The sequence below is a fragment of the Amia ocellicauda genome, chromosome 11 (genome assembly GCF_036373705.1).
Source record: "Amia ocellicauda isolate fAmiCal2 chromosome 11, fAmiCal2.hap1, whole genome shotgun sequence".
Taxonomy (NCBI): domain Eukaryota; kingdom Metazoa; phylum Chordata; class Actinopteri; order Amiiformes; family Amiidae; genus Amia; species Amia ocellicauda.
Window position 1 is genome coordinate 30,960,634 of NC_089860.1, and position 16,981 is coordinate 30,977,614.

General features: G+C 38.3%; 1 protein-coding gene across 3 annotated transcripts in view; it reads right to left on the reverse strand.

Annotated features, from left to right (window-relative positions):
• Positions 1-2,415: 2,415 nt before the first annotated feature.
• Positions 2,416-16,981, reverse strand: part of nkain1 (sodium/potassium transporting ATPase interacting 1) — a 96,607-nt gene continuing 82,041 nt past the window's right edge. For 2 of the 3 annotated variants that reach the window (XM_066717434.1, XM_066717433.1), the window contains 4 exons: positions 12,720-12,917; positions 12,292-12,352; positions 11,085-11,166; positions 2,416-7,107 (listed from right to left, as the gene is read on the reverse strand). In XM_066717434.1, coding sequence (XP_066573531.1) covers positions 7,098-7,107; positions 11,085-11,166; positions 12,292-12,352; positions 12,720-12,917 — 351 coding nt within the window. In that variant the 3' untranslated portion in view covers positions 2,416-7,097. Of the gene's footprint in view, positions 7,108-11,046; positions 11,167-12,291; positions 12,353-12,719; positions 12,918-16,981 lie in introns of all 3 variants that reach the window. The other variant, XM_066717435.1, reaches the window with a different exon arrangement.

The following is a 16,981-nucleotide window of genomic DNA, read 5'->3' on the forward strand; positions in this document are numbered from 1 at the left end:
CGCTGGGGTTGTGTGAGCGCCTGGAGCAGGGAAAGCTTCCTCAAATCCTTTGTTAAATAAACAGATCGCTGTCTGTAAAGGCAGTTGTGAAAAAAAAAACCATTATATTCTCGTCAACAGTACCCTTTTCATTTTACATGTATGTACAAAGTTATTGAACAACAATAACAATATTGTTTCAATTGTTGTCATACAATACCAACCCCTTTAGTTTTTATTTACTTCTTGTATGTTTAGGATTTGGGATAAATTACTTTTCATTGATCATTTAAAAAAAAAAAAAAAACATCCTGGTACTATAATACTATAATACTATAAAGCACATCTAGCTACATCAGCATGCATGTTGAGGCTATGCAAAATTTGATATTGAAAAAATATATCAAATTCTCATTAGAATAGAACTGAGGTAAGCCTGTCTGAATATGTCCTTTACAATCCCAATGCCTTCTGGCTAGAAGTAGCTGGCCAACCTTATACTCTCACAAATGCATGGAAAATATGTGCGTGCCATCTCAAGTGCATGCACATGGCACTGGAAAAAATATTTTATATATTTCCAGAGAAATGGGACAGAATCAGCAGTTGCAACATTACTAATCTCCCCCAAATCCACCCATTTTATGTGGAAAATACCTGGAGGCTGATTTTGTTGGTATCATAGGTTGTGTTAATTATAATACTATAATATTTAATTACATTAGCGATAGTATTCAAACTACTGTTAGCACTAGTACTATTAATACTAGTAGATCTACTAACTACTACTTGATGTTATCATAAAAGGATTTTCATGCACACATCTCAATCTGCTTAACAAGATATCTGTAATGTCAGAAAATGTAGTTGCTTATATAATGTATGGTTTTCTGTATTTTGATAAAACTTGAATCCTTCGTCAAAATGTTTTCAGCAGCACTTAAGGCCACACCACCCTATAATGTTTTTTGTTTGCTGAGTTTCTGGGACAATTAATGAGTTTCAATGAATGTGTTGTGCTTGACTTACAGGACCCGAACAGAAGACAACACATACAAAATAAAAAAGGAACTGATTAAGGCCACACACAACCCTCTGCGGTTTTATTACTTTGTTAAGTATCTGTGTTCTATATTCAACTGTTAACTGTGTTTAGGAAAGTCATTTCCTACTAATTAAAGCATCCATGTGTTTAGCAGACTGTTCACTGTTTCACATGCACACGAAACATCAGCGGGTGTTAGACAACCTGGTTAAACTGACGCATGAACGTGCGGCATCAAAGCTTAACCCACTGATATTATCATAATTATTTATTTCAGCAAATGAAAAGGCTTGTAATGTATTACAGGCTCATACAAGCAGACCCCCCCTGCATTGTGTCATTGTCAACCTCTCTTCCACTCAAAGATGCTTCAGAAGCAAGGAACAATGAAAGACAAAAGGAGCTGTTTTGTGCTTTAGATGTCTGGTTTGCATATTCTAATCCAGCTATTTAGATTATTTCTGGTAAAGAGAGCTGTGCTGTTACATAGGTGCCTTTGCAAGCACTGGTGTGATGAACTCCCCAAAACTAAGCTTCCATCTTCTGACTTCAGGTCTTAACACAGAAATGCAGGCAGAACAACAGATGCATTGCTAGAAGTACTCTGCATTGCAGGAGGTCAGTCTACATTCTGCCACAGCCCATATTTAGAAATAGCAGTATTATAAAATATAGGACTGTGACCACTAAATTAATTTTAATTGGGAAAGCTAATAGATATACATAGATAAATCAATAACAATATCATGAGCATAATCATGTTATTATTATTATTATTATTATTATTATTATTATTATTATAAATCGGTACACCTGACAAAAGATCCCATTCCTATGATTGGCATATGTGCTGCAATTCCCGTTTCTTTGTTCTGTTCCAAAACACCCACCTCACCTCATGGTGAAGCATGACTTCCCCTAATGGTGGCACTAGGAACTGAGTCCCAACCTCCTTCCACTGGATTATATCATACGTGAATGCTGTTTATTAAAGCAAAACAGCAGTATCTATCTTGCTCATGTGTTATTACAATCAACACCAAACAAACAAAATTCAGTAAAAAAATAAAATTGGTCCAACTAATTAACAAAATGGAAAGTTTCTGAATTGTGTTTTTGATCATGTGGTTGGTTGTATAGTTCTGATGGTCGTCTCATTATGATATTAATGGAACATTGCAGCAAGATCTGGAATGTTAGCTTTTCTATTTTGAGATGCAATTTTGTGACCAGAGAGAGAAACTTTTAGTCACCACTTGATTTCCATGTATTCAATGTTGATGCAATAAAAGAAGGCTATGGACTGACTGTATTTCTGTCATGGTTTGGATCGTTGCTGCAGGAAAGGATGGTTAAACCGAAATATGCAAAAGAACTGGAGTCAATGACACTGGCTATAAAGTGTTGCTTTATTTCTCAAAAGGGTACGATGCCCCAAGCCCAAAGAATCCCAACCAACCCACTGACACCAGCCACTCCAGTATCTTAAGAACATGTCACCTGTCCGGTAAGGTCTTTTCACGCCAAATTCATTACATACAAATAATCAAAATGTTACAAATATGGACATGCAAGGCAAAAATAGTTTTCCTAGGATGTTACCGTATGGATAACTTCTGACTCATTTGTTAGGACGATTCCAAAACTTCTCTCGGAGTACATTTGGCTGTTTTACAGGGTCAGTTTATCCCCCCCACAAACACACAAAACCAACCAAAAAACCAAACAATCCAGAGCGCTCTCCATCACTTTGGAGTCGTCATTCTCATGGCGAACAAGAGTCTTCAGCACCAAAACTGTAAAAGCAAAGAGTCTCCTTATTGCTGAAGTAGCCACTCATTTATTCAGTTGATTCAGTTGAATATGATTTCTTAAACATGGGATCTGTCAACGAACAGCTTGTTTAAAAAATTGGATCAACAAGAGTTTGGGGAATTGGAGACCACTGCACTGGCCACTACTCATAGGTTTCCCAAAATCACGTTTGATCTGTTAAAGCATATTCAATTCCATGAAGCACTTAACTAGAATACATTCCAGAAGACCCAAATGTTCTAATGCAACACAAGTGGTATGAAAAGATCTTAAGGTGGCACATGAAGGTAACATGAACTACTGTGTAGTAGAGGTAGCGCTCTGGGACTGTTCCTGCAGAGTTTTTTTTTCTTTTCGTTTTTTCTACAAAACACAATTATTAAATTCAGTGTCTGAAATCAGCATAGACTGACTAGAAGAACAGCACCCCGATTACTCAGAAGTGCATCTAAAGTAAGATTAAATGAAAGAACAGCAACAATGTCCTGTTCGATACGTTTTGAATGATGTCTTTGATGCATTCTGTCAGCTTGGGAAGGAGGTAGTGATTGTAGTGGTAGTGATAGTGTATCTGACTTCTGTTTATTTAAATATATATGTATAATTTAATTACATAATTTTTACTTAGCCTGGGCTTGTGTTGCTTAATTGGTACACAAACATATTCCCACTATTTCACTTAAATAATGTTTGGTCATATTTTTGACTCCTTTGCAGAGGGTGTGCTGTCGTTCGTTTGTCATTTCCTTGTTACTTTTTGTCCGACTTTCTCTTTTTTAATTAATTTATATATTTTTGGAAAGAGGATTCTCCAGAACAATCTAAATGACTTTGCTTTAAGTGAAAGTTTTGGGAAACTTTTCAGCTCCCATACAAACTCTGCTCTACTTTTCCCAGACAGAATGTACACTGTGAAATAACAGACAAAAGATCCCATATTCCCTTTTACTCAATCGAATGGTAAATGGACAGTATCACAGTGAGAGATTTCTCCTATTAGCACATTTGCTTCTTGTCATACCAGGATGATTTCAGACAGAGAGAGCACAGCCACACAGGTAACAGATTCAAACAGGTGTGGCTATAATCAAGCAAGACAGGACTTGCTTACCCTAATATTCACATGCACAAAACCCCAATTTCATTGTCCTAATAAACACTATCACAGATCCATGGTTACATCTAGTGCTAGATTTTTAGTTTTTTTTTGTTTGTTTTTCATTTGTTTTTAAAATGTACATAAAAAACACATTGGACATTTCCATTACACACGCTCTGTGCTTGAGAAGGCCACAAACTTTAGCAGTCTTGCACTGCAAGGGCTTTAAAGTTTCTGGCCAGGTTTTGAGGGAACTGTCCTGGGAAATAGGAACTGCTGTTTCTGTGCCCATTTTTTTAAATACTAGTTGGAAGAGAAAGTTGATTGCAAGACAATGTTGCTGTGGTCAAAGAAATACAGATCAATTGTACAAGAGGAACTGAATATAAGTTTTTCAATGTATGTACAGACATTGTAATTCGGCCATAATGGGGTTAGGAGATCAGTTTAATAACACCCCCCTCTTTCTAAGAACCCATAACATTGATTTTAATATTGATCAGATTTTATTGTCTCCATTACTGAGGATCATCCTTGAAAGTATACAGTACCGTATGACTCCCATTGGCAGCCGTCTCACCAATCAAACAAATGCCTGAGAACAATAACACCCTGCAAATAATGAGGGTTGTGTGCAAAAGGATGATAATGCAGTCAATGTCCAGGTTTATCTCTCTGCTCAGCTGCGTGACAATGCTCGCTGAGGGCGTGCTAAGCATGTTATGTTCTGTCACTATGTCTGCCATTCAGGCATGTGTGTTATTCAGGTAGAAACAATGCAGAACTTGGTGAAAAATGGCTTCCCAAAGGTAAATTCAAATTGTTATAAGGGCCTGTATTTTAAAACATTCTTCAAATACATGATAATACTAGGACATGGTATAGGGATGGTCTCATAGGGCCAACCTGTTGTAACAATTGTATGGTGGCAACATTATCTTATTTCACACAACAATCAGGCACCTAGTATCAATGCTGAGTAGTATATTACAAAATAGAAATGCAATTCCTTAGCATTCATCTTCCCAAAACAAATAACTAGTCCAAAACAGTGTCACCAAAAGTGCTATGTTTGGAATGAGTATGGTTTAAATGTTGTACATTCAAACTGCTTCAAAAAGAATGTCACATTATTTTATAGTATAGTTACTTGCAAAGGTTGAATGTTTAAAAACAAATGTGTACAATTAAAGCGGTACCTTTCTATATTGTCAATGAAAAACTAGAACGGACAGTATAAACAGGGGCAGTAGGGTGGAGAAGAGTGTTTGTGTGTGTGTGTGGGGGGGGTGTTCAATGTCTGTTTAATGACACATGATATCCCTGAAATAAGCCCTGCTGTAGTATCACATATACTTACTGAAATGAGGCTCCAGTAAGCAGTTGTATACCGATGCAAGCACTGTATTTCTACTACATGCAATTCATTTACAATACACAAAATAACAAATGCCATTAGCCAGATACTATTTGGATTTTTCTTGAGGATCCCCCCCCCCCCCATTCTATTCTTCAGGCACTCCAAAAAGTACTTTTAAGGTTTTCCAATTCAAATTCTCCTGACAGACACCTGGAGGGGAGCCAAATGTCTGTCTTTCCCAGGACAGTTCTGAAAACTCACATTGGCGTACTTTCATTTTTACACATTCCATTTCAAAGTCTTTGAAAGGCAACAATCTTCTACAAAAAAACAAGAAAACCTACTGCTAGAGAAAATCATCAGAGTATGGGAGGCCTAGGGAATTCCACACTCTCCTATCCTGTGTTTAGGGTTTATCTTTTACACCTATCCAAGGCAACTTTGAAGACATTTAGGCCATTTATGACACAGACCCAAAATACCGGCCATCCGTGTGATGTACATGTAACTGGTTTGGCACTTATCATGCATTCACCTTCCAGCATGTATTGCTTTACCCTGCTGAGGATTTGAAGCAACTCCAAAAGCAACTGTCTGTAAAAACAACTGTTGAAACTTTAAAGAACTAAAATGAAAAACAATAGAAACTGCTTTCCTGGGAATGAAAAATGGTCAGCAGCCAAAGTTAGTATTATAATTGTAATATATTATGATGTTTTTTAATCATTTCATTCATAGACAATCTGGACCTCGAATCTTCTAGTGGTTTAGGTTCCTCACAAGTTCTTCAACACCAGTAATGACCCCAGAAGAAGCATTTATTGTCACCTTCACTCCCCTACCATGTGATATCTCCTCATCATTTGAGAACCATACCAGAGGGGTTAGGTTAGACACAGAAGTCCTGACTTTTCAAGGGTCTTAACTTGAATGGTAATAGACAGGTGAAAATGTGGTTGTGAGGCACACACAAATCCCCAAGGCTCAACTCACAACTGCACAGTGAGAGCTTGGTTAAAGTCATATTCAAAAGCTTAATTTTCTGAGTTGTAAAGGGGGGACTGAAATTGATTTCTTATACAGGGCATGTTGGGGAATCCAGATAAATTGCACATTATTTATAATGTCTTTAAACATAACTTTTTTTTTAAAGATACATTCCCTGGTCTGTCTGCACTTTTGCTCAAGTTCTGTTTAATTACTAGTTACAGAACCACTGTCAAGTGCCACACAGATGTGTATTGAACAACTCCAACTTATCTTTGCTTAAAAAAAGGATGCCCATCCCCAACCAACCCACCCCCACTATTAGATCTGTAATTATTGAAAAAGTTGACCACATGGAATACCCCCCCAACACACAACACACACACACAAACAAACTTCCGGTCACACTTAGGAAAAAATAAAAAATAAACAAAAATGCATTATTCCTCAGCTTGGTCCCCAACTCTGTAAAGAGAACAGTTCTGTTTGTAGGCTGAGGTGAAGCAGTAGTCTTTTATTTGGATGTGGTGCAGTTCACCCAGGTCTCCAGTAGATAGCACTCTTGCACTCCCAGGTTAAACTCCCCTCCAAGTGTTTTGTTTTTGTTTAGTTTTTTCGCTCAAGGATGAGTCACAAGTTAAAACCAAATAAAATAAAATAGAAATCATAGAAATCAAATACAAGTTGCTTCAATGATGTACGTCCCCCAGAACTCCATTCCCCTGGGCTGGACGTTGTAGAAAGGCCCCAGTCTATTCAGACTCAGGCTCAGTGTATTCCCAAAGGAGTAGAGTTCTCTCTGTCCAGCAGACTTATCCCGACCTGTGGGTTCAAACATACAGAGTTCAGTCTCAGCAATGGACACACAGTGGCTGGATCTACAGCAAGACAGCCACTGTAGAGTGCATTTCTCTTCAATTTTGTGTGTGTGTTACCTATGTTTATTCTCCCTGTTTAAGAATACCCATCTCTTGATTATTATTTACAGATTGCAACACAGATATGAGCAAAACGGAAGGAAGACTAATCCAGTACAGGTTTCATAGACCTGACTTTAAATGAAAAGACAGAGAGTGTAGTTCGCTCCCGCACATGACATTTCTTAGTTGATTAAGAAATTTGATCATACGGCTAAGTGACTCATGCTTTGCTCACTGTTAACTGTATGAGCAAGAGTGCAATGACTGGAAGTGTTTCATGGCTACTTCTTACAATTAGAGAGACTTGGTATATTGTGGTTACAGAGCAGTGTTTGCTTCTTGGGAGTGACCATTTATTTCTCTCTTTAGTCTCATCTCTAAATGTTCCAGTGAATGTTAATGTATGAACACGTCCTTTGCTTTGTTTGGCGTATTATTAACATCCTTGTGCCGGCATTTTGCATGCATTTCCCCATTTACAGACAATTATTATTATATTTTTGACAAAGCAAATTATCATTCAAAAAGCAAGGACATATTGTGTGGGGGAGGACGGACAGAGTTTTTACTTAATACTCAGCCCTCCAGATATTCATCAATGACGAGGATTGCAAGCATGTGATATATTCCCAAGCCAACGCCATTACACCGAACCCCAATCAGCCAGGTGGCAGCTGTTTCATGGGACTTTTGACCTGGTGATAATCTGCTTTTGAAACAACCATCTCAAGGACAGAAGTTAACAACCTCAGTCCTGAATTGCTTCAGCATCTTCTAGTATTCTTTCGTTCTGGTCTCTGAAGTACAAAACTGAATGAAGTCTGAGCTCAACTTTTGGGAGGTTGAGAAAATGGATTCTGGAAGATTTTTGGAAGTATTTTCACAACAAAACAATTAATCTATCATTTTGTCCTCTCATGCCACAATAGGTGTTAACGCATCTACTGGTTAAATTGGTCAATGTGTACATGATTTGTATCAACTGATGGAAGACGCTATAAAAAAGAAGGATTGGGATCTCTAGGAAGGGGACTGAAGACAGTTGCTCTTTTGTTTTTGTACTGGTCACCTAATGTGCAATTGTATGAGTTACTCTACAGGCCCTTGTCAGCTTTCCTGACTCTCAGCATCAACAGACCCCAGGGGCAGCTGTCACCGAGCTGCTGGGCTGTTCAGCTGCAGTGCAAGAGTGAGGTAGAGCAGGTTGGTGGGTTTGAAGAGCTCAGTGTGGGCTTAATTCTTTCAGAAAACACCCCCCCCCAAACCAAAATATCCATCTATTTGCACTGGTTTGCATTGTCTGTGGGCTCCTCGCTTATCATCTGCCTTTTCAAACCCACGGGGTGTTCATTTATTAGGTCAGGGAACCACATTAAATCTTGCAGATATCTGAAGACTCTGTGTCCTTGGGGAGGAGTTTCAAAGCTTTGTAAATGTTGCTTTCCCAATATCAAGCACAGGCTCCCGCCGGACTGCCCTCAGCCATTGGCTTCTTCTTAGAACACAAATTTCTCAGCTCCATGCCGGTCCAATTAGGGAATCTGTCCCCCTAAATCCTCTTTGAAGAGCATATCTAGTCTACCGTTGAGATGCTTGCCATCTGTCGAAATGTAAATGTGCGTGTTTGATTTGGGATGAGAAAAACCCCAAAGTAGGAATGTAAATATCACTGAAATAAATTCTGGTTTCTGTGGTAGATTAACCACTTCACTGATTAATTATATTGAAAAATGTCAACATTCGCCATACCAGATTAATCACTGCAAAATGGATGGAAACAAGACTTGCATAACTTCAAATACTATAATGAAGAAAATAATATCTGGAGCTTGAAAAACCATTAAAAAAAATCTAAATTCTAAATTACGCAAGACCAACCACAACAACAATAATATGATAACAATGTGATAAAATGTATATTATACCACACAAGCTTTAAAAAGTAATTGAAATAAAAATATATAAATACAAATCTAAGCAAATGTATTGTTGCCCGAGGACAGAGTCTGTCTGGTTTTCATGCCCCAGTACTGTGCAGCTGTTGGCTTCCCAGCAGACACTGGGCTGTGTCGGTGTACCCAGGGGCACAGATAAGGAGGGTTTAGGGGATCAGGGAACAGTCGCCCTAGAGGCACGGAGAGAACAAAACACCCAGACTTGTATTTCTCGTAGAAATCTTAATTTGATTATATGCAATGTAAAATAAACATCTGGCACTTTAACACAAAAAATATAACTGCTTCATATCTGTGCTCTCCGACCTTGAATTGTTACTTGACACATTTATTCAAGCAGTGACTGAAGCTAAGGTTTAATCACCAATCACCTGTACGGTGAACAAAAGGACCTAACTGACTGGAAGCTTCCACTAGTAACCTGGTACTACAATACCAGAAAGATAACCCAGAAAACACTGACCTCTCAGAGAAGCTTTTACAATCATTGTGTAATCAAACATCATATTTATTTACATCTTTACCAAATTTAGTGTTGTCAGATCTTGAATGATTCTTGTATTTGCCACTTGTATAACTCCCAGTTTTGGACTTGCCATGAGTCATATCAGCAATGATTTAATTTACTGGACAAGACTGAATGTTTTATCTGACAGGTGACAAGATTTTCCATCAACACTAATAAATGAACAGACCAGTTTAGTATTTCTGTCCAAAAAAGGTATTCTTTATATACAACACAAAGAGAACAATGACACATGTGGTGAGCGAAAACAGAATAAAAGTTTTGCAAATAAATTAGCAAGTAAAGGATCTGTATTTTTTTCTAAAATGCTCTGTGAGGACCAGACAGTATTTGGTATTTGGTAAAGTCGGACAGGATTACAGTCCTGAAGACTGGCTGTTCGATAGATAAATAAAAGTACAAACCAAAAGCTGATTTCAATGTAGATTATCTATACAGTACAGTACTTCTGTTTCTGTCATACTGTCAATCAATATGTAGGGTGAGTTAATGGTAACTGCAGCAGAGATTCCTTCTGCTCTCACATTTGTACTATTTGTTACCAGCAATAAATAGGGTCTGTCAGTCCAGATTAAGACTAACTGATTGCTACGCACACAGCACTGCAAATAGGAAGCAATCTTTTCTACGGCAATCCTTTCTGTGCATGCATTGGACATTGACGAAGGTCTCTTGCAGATTGAAAAAATGATCAATGGTAATAAAACAGTTTCTACTGGAGCATAATACAGGAACCATATGCTTTGCTTCGAATAATGTCATACATTTCTTTCAGTCATGACAACTCATGCGATAACGTGAAATGTATGAATAATGTGTTACAATTATTTCACAGTCTTGTGGCCGTGGCCTCGCCCCTTAAAGGGACGTCTGTCCACTGGTAATTTGGCAGAATTGACCAGTGGCAAGCTGTGGGCAGGGGGCAGCGCTGTGCTACAACCCCCCTGAAGGGAGAGCTGGGATGCAGGTGGAGGCTGGGGAGGGGGATTCAAACACACGGCAGGGGACCCTCTTAGGGGCCAGTTTAAATATGCTAGCCTTGCCATCCATTGAGTGTTCTCTGTCTATGGTGACCAATGGCTGATTCTTTCTGTGTGTGATTGTGTGTGTGTTTCTTTTGGATTATTCAGACTCCAAAGGCTTTACATAAATGTACTAGAAAACTAGAAAAAAGATGAGCAAAATGAACTGAAGGATCTGCTTTGTTCACATTTTCTTACAGCAGGACCACGAGCTTGTTAATGTATTCATCATTAAATGTAAATCCCCAGAATGCTACAGACCAAACAATCAGTCATGAAGTTAATACTTATAAGGAAATACAGTGCTGTTTTTTTAATACTCCCCGGTGGACCATTACGTTTTGTGGTTGTAACTTGAAGGCTGGGGAGGACCTACGTGTAGAGAGGCTGCAGCTGCAGGTGAGAGGTCTTCTGAGGGGGCTGGTATCCGTAGGAGTCAAAGCCACCAATGAAATCGACTGGAAGGGAGAGAAGAGACAGATGTGTCAGACGTTGTCCGGCTGATTAGTGTCCTGAATTAGAATCATCAGTTCAGCAGAGGTGAGGATTCGACCAGAGGACAGACACCTCCTACAGAAACTCTGTAAGAGGACATCATGTTGTCTAAGAGGGTGTATAATGGCTCACAAGTGGCTTAAAATAGTCGGTAGGACTTTCTTTGGATGAGTGTGTAGTCTTCTTTCTGTCATTTTATTTTATGTATGTATTTTACAACAATGTCTGTTTTCAGTGTTGATTTTGCTTGGATTTCCAATCTTCATTTAGATGGCCATTGTTTATAAAATGAATTGAGGTGTGGAGAGCATATTTTGGCATTGCTTCTCCAATGAGTTTCACGGTGTTGTTTTAAGACCACTGCTTCCCAGCCCATCCCTGTGATCTGCTGCCTCTTTGAAAGCTAATTTTGGTGGAATAATAAAGACAAATCAAATAAGCCCTGAAAGCAAACACTCTTGCAGGACACAGAAAGGAAATGCAATAAGGACTGTATAAATTAACAGGGACGTAAAAGGTTTATATTATATGTAAATGACTCTCTGTGTTAAACATGCATACTCGTTAATATTAGATTACAATTATATTCTGTTATTGCTTCCAGTGAAGTGTCCTTTGTTGTTCACTGCACTGAGTAAAGGCATTAATGTTATATATCAGGAACTATGGGATAAATGTGTGTTTTTATCATCAGTTAAAAGAGATTTTAGTTACATAATGGGGATATGTCTAGCCATTATAATTTTTTAAGGAATGTTAATTAATTCTTACCCTTGATCCCTGTTCAATGGTGAATCTTACCTTATGCTAATTTGTCTACAGAAGAAGAAGCTGAAATATCATCTACTTTTATTTATTGCTGTCCCTTCAGCATCCCTCCAAACTCCCATCAAACTAAATGAATACAAGCAACTCTGTAAACATGTTGTCTGTATCTCTAGTCATTCTTGGGGCCTTGGAATGACAAACCACCGTAGTTAAGTATGAAAAATAGGAAGAAATAACTTTTTTTAGCTCTAAATCTTAGGCCTCACTGCCACCCACTCCTAAGTGGCACCAAGTCCCATATCTGGAGCCAGGTAACTTACAGCTGTCCTCGTCATCCAGGAACACTTTGCTGACGTAACAGGCGTACACAAAACCGAAGAGCTGAGAAGAGGGAGGGAGAGAGAGAGAGAGAGAGAGAGAGAGAGAGAGAGAGAGAGAGAGAGAGAGAGGGTATGAAAATAACACAACAACAAGAAGTAATAAATGCAGACAGGCTGTACTAGTATAGCACAAAAATAAATATATACATGAAGTAGAAAAACATAAACAAGTGTGGTTTGAAAAATCTCCAGGGGCAGAAAAGTGAAACAACAACAACAAAACCAACGATCAATGGATTTTATCAATAATGAAGACACAGGGTTCATGTGAATCTAAAACACGTGCCGTCGTCTTCACTGAGCACGGGAGAAATACAGACGGCTGCAGAGCAGAAGGGTGTGGGCTTGGGGATGAGCTCAGGACCTACCGCCAGGAAGACCTGCAAAGCGCTGCTGACCACCTCGATGTACTGATAGTCCAGCAGGCAGCCGGACACCGTGATGACGTGGTGGTCGTCTGGAGCCAGGTTGGAGTTGAGCACTGGGGTTACCAGGCATCCGGGCCCGTTCTCCATCCACCAGGACCGGTGCAGCGAGGTGTTGAACGTCATCAGGAAGTCCCGGTCCTGAGAAGACATGGCAAACACAATGGGCCCAAGCTGAAGGAATACACTGGTATTAAATTACCAAAGCTAGGTAAAATTGAAGGACACTGCTAACCTTTTCAAAAAGTCTCATTCATCTTGAATTGTTAATAATAGTATTCACTTTTATCTACAAAGTTAAGTAAATATCAACTTCCCAGGACATTATCAGCACCGCCAGATGTTGCTTCTCAAACTATATGCCACTTAAATATTCTAGCACTCAAAAGCAGCTTCAATGCATGAACAGTCCAGCTGTGACAACGTGATTCTGAGTTCGGGAAAACCATGACATGGACATGTAATCTGTGTTGGCTAATAATACTTGACTTCATATCTCTTATGTATCATCGGTTATTCAGAGTGAAATGGTATTTCAGGGGGTGAGACAGTAGTGCTCCATGTGTAGGGTTCTCTGAAGCTGGTTGTTCTCATCCACTGCCTGAGGAAAAAGGGGAATTTTTCTCTTTGCTTTTCTCGATACTTGGTGTTCTAGCACATCTCTTTGGATTGATTGGCAATAAAACTCACTGCACTGTGTTTCACCCCTATGTCATCTATTAAAACCGAGATAAAGTGGAGTGACCAGCTTATAGTAAAAGATTATTATTTTCATAATTCATAAAATTAACAGCCCCAGATAATCTCAGTGATTGCAGCAGAAAACATTATGATCCAAGATGAACAAAGGAAGGGCAGAGAGAATGATTTTCAAAAAATCAAATAACTAACACATGTGTATGTAACTCTAGCTGTTCTACCGATAGAAAACATCACTTTTTCTTACTTTGTAGGAAACAAGATTAAAATAGTGTACACAAGGATGTTTTTTTAGAAATGTTTTGACAGATGCCATTTCTCAGATTTGAATATATTTGCAATATGATTTAAAAAAAAAAAATGCATTTTAGCTTTTATATATCTATTTTTGTTTTTTGTATTTGAATCTCTCATCTTTTTGCTATTTGTCATTTAAGGGAGCTGCTTTAACTTCTTAAAGCCTGATGTGATCAAATCTCAACCTGGGACTAGTTAGTTAAAACAGCACACTTGTTTAAACTACTAAAATGGTTTAAATGTGATCACATAGACTAGGTGAATGTAAGGTGCATAAAAAATGTTTTTAGTCTCCAAAGCCCACTTCCTCACCTCCATGCTAGCTTACAATTTAGGTCTATATTTCCTAAGTGTGGGAAAAGGATGAACCAATGATTCGAGAGATTTACTCTGCTTAATGTTTACTCATAGTATCCTCAATGACAATGTCTACACATTCTATTTTCTAAACAAAGAACATTCATTTTGGTTGTATAAAAAACTAATACTTATTATATAGCATATATAGCTACACTAAGCCTAACATAAGGAGTTGTGCTTTTCTCAGTAGACTTTAATTCCAAACCCACAGTAAGAAGGGACTGTGATTTCAGATGAGATGTTCAGTTGAGCTCCCGACTACTTAGATTAACTCACTATAAGGTATTATTTGAGAAGGTTGGGTTGGTGTTCCCATTTCTCCAGCCAAATGTAATTTAGAAATGAGGCACTTCTGACGTGTAAAGCGCTTTCTCATTCAAATTCAAATTTGAGACAGCATAGTGTTTTGGAAAATGACAAGAGAAGGAGAACATAAGCATGGTACTTCCAAATAAAAATGCTAATCACAATGACTGTGTACCAGAATGAGCTTTATTTCATCTGCTGTTTCCCCCTGTTTAATTTCTTCCTTTTGTTTAGCAGCAGTGTTTGTTTTCACAGCGATTAAAACCCGGTGTTTGGGTTTCGATTGTTTCTCTGCCATTCCAAGTGCAATGCGTTTCACCACATTGTCGCATTGTCTTTAGTGACACTAAAGTGTTTCTCCGGTGAACAAAATAAAAGGAAAATCCAATTTCCATAGATCAGTTCCATAAACAAAATCAAAATAAATCGACTAGACCATGATATTTATGGAACACTAACATGATACGTTTTGTTTGGGTAATCACGCTTCTCATGACAGCGTCGTACTTAAATTGAGCTGTCGACCAGTTTAAGTCCCTCAGATGAACTGTAACAATTAAATTCAAGCACCAGGGGCTTTGATCAGTCACATTTGCACATATAGAAGAGTGTGGATTCCTGCCATCTTGACATTTGCTCAGCTGTCTGTGCTCTGTGAAAGTTTTGGTGCCACACCAAAGATTTGCACTTTCAAATAGCAACCAAAGTGGACAAATATACTCAAAATCACCCGTCACCATATATGACTTCATTTACTTTAGAAGTGCTGCAACAATACATTTTTCTGTTTCCCTTTGCATGTCAGGTTTCTCCCTGTTGTTACCCAGACTGTTAACGAGAGGAGTAGGTGGGTAGCAATTCATTTCCAGGCTAACCACGGTCTCCAGACTGAAGGCTGAACAACCTTAAACGAGTAAAGACAGGCATCTTCCTGCTCAGCCCTCTTGTGATCAGTGGTCTAGGAGGCCTATTTCAGTTCCCTAATCTGCCTGCATAGCTGTGATAAAAGAGCCAGCTGCTAGACAGTAAGCCAGCCATCCCTCTAAAGAGCAGAGAAAGGCTGGGCTCCCCGCCAACCAAAATAAATAAATAAATAAAATAAGACGACTCCTTAGTGATAGTGAGACTGCATTACTTTGGATTTATAAACTGAAGATTGCTGCTGGAAATGAAATTTTGGAGCATACCGAGAAAGTGTTTTGCTCTGCTGCTAAAATACCCTTTGTTTTGTAATGCACTGTAGCTAAACCAAACTGAAACATCCCCAGGACTTGGTATTGTGTTGTTTTTTTGTTCTTAGTTTTGTTTTATGAAATTGAGACAGCCAGTGCAAATTCTTTGGGATTTTATTACAAACCTGCACAATCTTATTCATTGTATTTATGCTTATTTAAAAGAGAAAAAGGAAAAAGGGAAAAAAGGAAAGTCTGTTTTCTTTAACAAGTAACCTCTCCTAATCTAATTTGGGACCATTTAAATGGTAAGAAGAATGTGATGATTGTAAACATATGTTTGCGTGTTAGCTGCTGCAATGCCCCGTTAAAATATTTCAAACGAATCTTGTGTATCCCCAATTATGATGGGTTATAACAAATTAAACAATAAATTGATATGTTTTTGGCCTTTATGTCTTCAAAATTAAATATACTCAGTTTAGTTTCGGTCTGTCCTTTTTCTTTCCAGTAAAAAGAAATATCAAACACTCAATCATTATAAGAAAAACAAAGTACATTACTTAAACACTGGTAGCAACACAAGGGAATATATAATGCCACATTTGTTGGTAACTAGTCATTTGCTCCTGACAGGTCTAGAAAAACATAAAAAGACAACAAACAAGCAAACAAAAAAAGCATCTGAAAACAAATCTGAAAACAAATCAAAACCTTGACCTACCCGCAAAATATAAATGACAAACTTGTAACCTGTTGCGCTTTTATTTATGAGTAGTAGAAAGTGTCTCCTGCTAATAAACTCAAATGGATAGGATACAGGTTTGGACTTTGCGATTCTCAGGGAGGTCAAACTTTTGATTTGATCTAGCCCTATGTCTCCAAATACACAACTTTGAGAATAACACCTGAAATGCAGCAAAACAGTACAAAACAAGATTCTTACAGAACACTGCCAACTGCACACCTAAAGATTTATGAAGGAAAGACAGGAGAACTATTTCACAATTAAAATGTTCAATAAATACGTCAGTTACAGGTCAATGGATCTGCAACAGGCTCTTAGGGAACAGCCTCTCACAGTGTCTGTTGTCAGAAAGACAAAGTACCTGCATATAAAATTGTGGAGAAATTGCCAGTGCAGCCACTGAGTTGGCACAGGGTCCCGTCTTCCATCAGAAACATGAATTAAGATATTTTAATATTTGTTTAATATGCAGTCTCCACATGGACTGAGAGCAGGACAGTGCACCCATATGAAGACCGACCCAGGTTGTATGGTTGGTGATGTTATTTAGTTATTAATGGACACCAAACGAGCATGATGGGTCGAATGGCCTCCTACCGTTTGTAAACTTTCTTATGTTCTTA